Below are 6,511 nucleotides of genomic sequence, written 5' to 3' on the forward strand. Positions count from 1 at the left end.
GTAATTCCAAACGCGTTATATGGCAGTTTCTCGTTAAACAGACCACCACCCTATGGGGTTTACGTGTCGTTTGCGGCTCGACAGGAATTAAAACTTTGGATTTCGGCTTTATCCTTTATAGCCTGGATACGACTTGCAACGACCATCATAGGCACGTCTGGACCCTTGCTACAAATCGGTAGATAAACATTACACCAATAGTTGTTTAATACCAAGAAATTTCAAATCAGTAAGGTTTATACGTGTATTATCAATTTTACCACAAATAAAGTGGTTTATAAAGATAAGTCTACAATAAAACTAATTCAATACTAGACGTAAGACAAAATTAGCTTAGAAACGCCGTTTGTTTGCTAAATTTCAGAGCTTCTTGATAAAAAAATAATTATTACTTCTAATTTAAGTGAAAAAAACGGTTTTCTTAACGTGCCCAATTAGTTTTTTATTGCAAAAAATGCAAAAAGCTGTCTTGGTTTGTAATAGAAATGTTTTCCAATATATTAGTTGATGATTATCTAAATGCTCTAAATCACTGTTCAAAATATTGTTCTTAGTGATTGTCCACAAGCTTTTCTCAGATGTTACCATATTATCAGAACCATAAGTATTTACCTATTGTCCCACTCGGAGACGAGCGATTTGAGATTCCTCACTACTCTTAGAGTTATGAACGTTATTCCAGCATATGCTCCAACAAGGGACAAACCTGATGAGATGGTTGAGGAGCTATCCACTCTGATTCAGAACAAGCTATGAAATAAACTAAACAAGATGAGAAACCAATTGTTCTTGGCGACTTTAAGGCCAAAACCGAGAAGGATGCTGATTGCTAGGTCTGTGGAGATTAAGGCCTGGGAACACGCAACATTAGAGGAGATCATCTAGTTCCAATTTGTTCAGAGCACCGTTTCTCTGCTGCCAACACTTTTTTCAAACAAATCTTTTACAGGTATTCGTGGAATTTTCCAGCCTATCGAAATAACCACATAGTGAAAAATCGAATAGATTTTGTCATGCCACATCTCGAAGTACGCAGATGATGTGGTGGACAGTGGTTTTTACTGAGAAAGAGAGAAAGTTTTAAGAACGTTGTTCGATTCTGCATTTTATTTCCTGATCTGGGTCCCATTTTTGGTTGATCATGCATTCCAAGTATTTAAATTGATTGTTTAATGCTCTCTCCATTTATGGATATTATGATATTTGATATCGTTTCTACTAATGGTCATGCATTGGGTTTTACTATTGTTAATTTTCAGACCCAGTCTTTGACTTTCGTCATTGACCCTATCTAGTGGAGTTTGTAGATCATTAGCACTATCCCCTAATATCACGGTATCATCCGCATATCGAATATTTCTGATGGGAATTCCGTTTACTTTAATGCTCATGGGACTGTCGGAGATTGAGTCGGTGAAAGCTCTTTCCACATAAGAGTTAATCAATATTGGAGGTAAGGTGCATCCCTGACGGACATCCTTTTTTATTTCACCCTCCTCAGTGGTTCTTGCGTTTTGAATTCGGATTTCCGCTCTTTGGTTCCAGTATAAATTATTTTTTTTTTAAAAGAATACAAATCCATAAAATTCCCCCAATTAATACGAAAAGTTTCTACTTTAGAGAGTTATAATATGAGAGACACAGTACAATTAAGAGCCCTGTACAACTTTGACGATTCTATTCTTATCATAGGAACTGGCATTGGTTTAAAGATATCTAGCTATTAGGAAACATTTTGGTTGACGTGTCTCACATATTATGTAAAGAAACGTTGCCTTAATTAAGAACACTTAATTATTTAGCAAAGTTTTTATAACAGAGCGGGCTTTGTATCCCTTAATAAAGCTATTACTTTATCCTGCTACTCAAATTACAAGGAGAATATAATAATACAGGTGTGGAAAAACTAGGTAAATATTTCCATATGACTCTATTACAAAGACTTTAAAGTAAGAATAATCAAACCGAATTTTAAATAATTTATTTCTGCTGACCTGCCCCATCTGTTTCATTCTTGGAAGAAATATCATTATTTGTTAACTCTCAACCTGTTATAGTAGTGATATTTAAACAAATTATGGAAGCCAACAAAAATTTAAATAAAAAATTAATTTCCTGGATTCGAATTATTATGATTATTACTGGTTATTGGGATAGACCAATTAGTTCCATAAAGTTTATCAACAGTTGTTTGCACGTTTATTCGGTGGGCATGAGAGCCAGCTGTTTTTTGTTTTGGATTTTTCTGACCGCAGAACTAATTCGACTTATTATTTTTGACTATCCAGAAGAAGTTATCGTGTCAAGTGTTGCAATTGTGGTGACCCAATTGAGAGTTATTACCAGGTCGTGGACTTATTTGAAGCATAACACTTTAGATATATTCAGTCAAATCCTTGATGGAGACCAAGAGAAATGGGTATATGGTGAACGAGAAATTGAAGAGGTGTATCGCAGAAAAACTACATTTCTTAATATTGGTGCCGCAGTTTTTATTTTTGCTGATGCTATGACGGTGATTTCACTGGATATTATTGGTAATATAGGCGTTAAGTTAGTATTTTGTAATTTTCGGAAATATTTCAGGCGTAATGGGAACTCTGAGAATACATTCCCACAACTTAGCCACCAATGACACTTTAGAATCGCATTTAATGTTGCAACTAATTTTTCCGTTAAACAATATGGCCCACATAAAGGCTTACTTTTTATCCGAAATGTTTTGGTCTTGGATTGGGTTTACACAGAATGTGGGCACAGAACTGATCTATGTCACAATACTTGTCTATGCAGCTACGAAATTGGAAATTCTTAAAGTGAAATTTAGAAGCTTTGTTCAAGATGATTTTGAATTATGCAGCTCTAATGATAAGGTTCAAGAAAAGACTGATCTACTTAAGAACTTAATACGGGAGCATCAGTCTGTTATTCTGTTAGTAGAATTTTTTAACTAATAAACTTGTACTGATAGTGTTACATTCTAGATTTATTACACAATTCAACGAGAAAGTCAAATACATTACTATGGTTGAATTCATTTTTAGTTCACTGGATTTGGCTTCTGTCAGCATGAATTTATCTAATGTAACAGGTCTAAGTTACTATAATATGCTTTTTGTCTTTAAACTCCACTTATTTAGGATGTAACAATGGAAGATGGGTGGGTGTTTTTCTATTGTCTTTTAATGGTTACTCAACTTTTCTTAATTGGGTGGAATTGCAATGAGATAAAAATTCAAGTAAGCAATACCTTAAACTAGTTTTTTGTTTCTAACAGTTCTGCTTTAATTAAAGAGCGAAAACATTGGAATTGCTCTATATCAAAGCAAATGGTACGTTTTAAACCAAGAAGCAAAACAAATGTTATTATGCGTAATAACTAGTACAAAACGGCCTTTGTTAATGACAATTGGTCCATTCGGTCCTATGACAACTGATTCTTGTGTATTGGTAAGTTTAATAAGATGTTTTCCAAGAAATTCAGCGAAAGTGTGTTTTATTTTTAGATACTTAAAGCTGCATATTCTTATATTAATATAATGAAAAAATAAATTTAAAATATAGTACTAATTGAGACGACTAAGCACTAACCAATTTTGAGCACTTAGTACTATTGATAGTAATTGCTTTGATTCACATTATACATGCAATAATAGAATAAATCAATGAAAACATGATTTTATTTTCTGAATACAATTAATAAATTGAGTCTGCATGATTATAGTAACGTACCTAAACCTAAGTGAGAGCAAGTAATAGAAAAATATGACACTTGATTTATTGCCATGCATGTTTACCCCATTATCGATATGCGGTATTTTAACAGTTTTATGAGGGTTTTCACACAGACAGCTATTTGATCAGACCGCTTAACAAGCCCCTGAAGATGAGCTGCTTCTGTGCTCGAAACATGTAGAGCATTTTATAGTTTAAGAGACCAAATAAGTCGTGGAGACGACTTTGTGTTTGTTATTCAACAACCCCTGTTTTGTGATTATATTTACTAGTTACTAGTCCCATAAATTTTCCATATGACTCAATCCTAAACAGGGCCTCAGTATGGGATATTTTTCATCTACGGAAAGTTCCCCGGCCCTAAACTTTCCAAAATTAACCCCCAGATGGGGTTAAAACAGACACACGGTAAGCTCCTAATTAGCATCTAGCGAGATCTTAAATAATGGCCTGTATTAAGAAACGTTTAAATAATCTGAGAACAACCAGGTGGGTAGCGAATTTATTCGCTAAACGCTCCTATTCCTGCTCTAAAACTTTGCCGCTTTCCTTCTCTTTTTAATCTTCTCTATAAGCGGGACTTTCTCACTTCTCGTGAGCTCGAACAGATTTACATAAGATTATTTCTAAACTGGCGCCCCCTTAACTTTAAGCCCATTTTCGTAAAGAAGGGTTTCCGAAACTTTTACATATTTAATTGGGGACTCTGTTATCGTCTGTATAATTTCTGTAACTGTCGCTAAGTTTAAATCATTTAGTTTATAACTCCTGATATTCAAGTGCAACTTTATTTGTATTGAATATAATTCCAAAGATGTGTTGTTTGATTGTTTGGAGTTTGGCTATTGCTTTGTTTACATCTTAAAACCAACCGGTCGTGAAACCGGCATTTACATTGACATTGACATTGTTATAAATGAAAATTCTGACAAAATTGTGAAGTTCAGTGGAATAAAAATTCAAGTGATTTAATTTCTTGCTACTATGGCTGATGAAAATCCTCCTGAAGCGCCAGAAGGTGAAGAAGCTCCGTAAGTTTTTAGATACGAAGTTTTAAAGCAGTAGTTATTATTGAAATCACATGTTTTCCTCTGTTTTAGACCCGCTGCTAGTGATGCACCAGCAGCACTCAGGTAAGTGTCTTTGAAGAAATTATGATGCTGCAGATTATCAACATTACATTAATATTTTCAACCAAAATTATTCTATATTATATTTTGGTTTAATAACTAAATTATTACAGGCCTACTACTACAGATCCTTTAAATACAGAGTTTCTGTATTATAGTGCAGTTTTGAAGTTGTTTGGACCTACACTCTCTAAAGAAGGTGACAGAAGATACATTATTCCATGGATAAGGAAATTGTTTAGGCCTGAGTATCAAAGTTCTCTTCTGAGAGAGAAACGAAATCGGTACAATGACGATTTATTCCTTTGGCAATACTAACATAATGCATTTCATGAAGGTACTTAAGCTACTTGACTACGTCTTTGCTATTGGATGAAGCCATTGACATATTCTGCGATAATCCACCAGAAGGTCCTCTTCCAGACCTTCACGATGTACGCCCACTTAATGTGACAGCAGCCCAATGGGAAACGGACAATATGTGGCAAGATACTCTTCAGAATTTGCCAGACGACTTTCAGTTGTTGGATTGTACTGTTCATGACGATCCAGATCAGTGTCGAAAAGATCATCCTTTTGATAAGGTGACAACTAGCTCAGTAACGTAATGACGACTATAATCATTGTAATCTCCAGATATTGGATCAAGAGTTTCAGATTTTCTTGTATCTGGCTAAGCCTTATGCATCTATGATAACTGGAGGAGCTGAGAGAACAAGAGTGGCAGCTTGGTTGCAAATTCTATGTTCTATTTATGGAAATGAGTGTTGCTCTAAAATGAAAGCAGTAAGAAATGATTACATGATGGCACTATTAGGGTAAATATACGGAAACATATTATATTATAATTCTTCTAGTAGAAGTATTTAAAATTAAAGTAGTAAATGAATCTTTTTGGTAAAATATGTTCTATGCGATTTATTTGTCTTATGGTATCTTGTCCAGGCATATGATAATCAAATCAACTGATATTACATTTTATTAACTTTTAGGTATTTGCAAGATTTGCGTGTCGTTGGTCCTTTTGCACAATATCCGTCCTGGCAAAGTTTAAAACCTTTAGCCGAAGCAGCCAAGCTGGCAGCCGAAAATAGTCCCATAACTGACCCAACCGGATGTTATGCAAATGAATTTCTAGCAGAACAGCCTATGCCAGACGACGGAGCCTTCTGTTATATAGCTATTAGTGGAGATTTGGTCACCAGTAATCTCACTCAAACTTGAATTTATGTAAAATGACTGCAATCTGATACCTAGTTATAATTTGTCAGTGGATCGGAATTAAATTTGGCGAATTGTACCCTTAATAATTGTTTATTCATGAAGTCTGTCATTGCAAAGACCGTATTGTAACTGATATAGAATATTGTAAATCAAATATTCGGGTGGTTCGGTTTTAGATAAAATCCTCGACCGAATATAAACGGTATTATTATACAAAATGTTTTCGAAAAGTCGTTGGAAGCACAGCCCATTGAACAAAACTCGAATTTAAATCTACTTAGCCACCGTATCACATTCGCCCGAGTTGTTTAGAAGACGTAAAAGAGCCGGCTCAAAATATGAGAAAAGGATTTGCTGCTCAGTTTATCTAGACATGGATTTCAACTTGGTAATGTTTAAGAGTATTTCTTTATTTGTGGAAA

At 34.6% G+C, this 6,511-nt stretch overlaps 2 protein-coding genes across 2 annotated transcripts; both read left to right on the forward strand.

Annotated features, from left to right (window-relative positions):
- The first annotated feature begins 2,021 nt into the window (after window positions 1–2,021).
- On the forward strand, window positions 2,022–3,672 carry LOC145730593 (4-vinylanisole receptor-like). The gene is made up of 6 exons (XM_081981878.1): window positions 2,022–2,537; window positions 2,587–2,932; window positions 2,985–3,084; window positions 3,141–3,239; window positions 3,295–3,450; window positions 3,507–3,672. The coding sequence occupies exons 1-6, from the start codon at window positions 2,078–2,080 to the stop codon at window positions 3,549–3,551; spliced, it is 1,206 nt and encodes a 401-aa protein (XP_081838004.1). The 5' UTR covers window positions 2,022–2,077; the 3' UTR covers window positions 3,552–3,672.
- Window positions 3,673–4,638: 966 nt separating this feature from the next.
- LOC145730594 (uncharacterized) lies at window positions 4,639–6,175 on the forward strand. The gene is made up of 6 exons (XM_081981879.1): window positions 4,639–4,766; window positions 4,836–4,868; window positions 4,979–5,149; window positions 5,203–5,449; window positions 5,502–5,683; window positions 5,858–6,175. The coding sequence occupies exons 1-6, from the start codon at window positions 4,720–4,722 to the stop codon at window positions 6,087–6,089; spliced, it is 912 nt and encodes a 303-aa protein (XP_081838005.1). The 5' UTR covers window positions 4,639–4,719; the 3' UTR covers window positions 6,090–6,175.
- The last annotated feature ends 336 nt before the right edge of the window (window positions 6,176–6,511 follow it).

Source organism: Ips typographus, linkage group LG6 (genome assembly GCF_016097725.1).
Source record: "Ips typographus isolate SLU linkage group LG6, UJ_Ityp_2.0, whole genome shotgun sequence".
NCBI classification, from domain to species: Eukaryota; Metazoa; Arthropoda; class Insecta; order Coleoptera; family Curculionidae; genus Ips; species Ips typographus.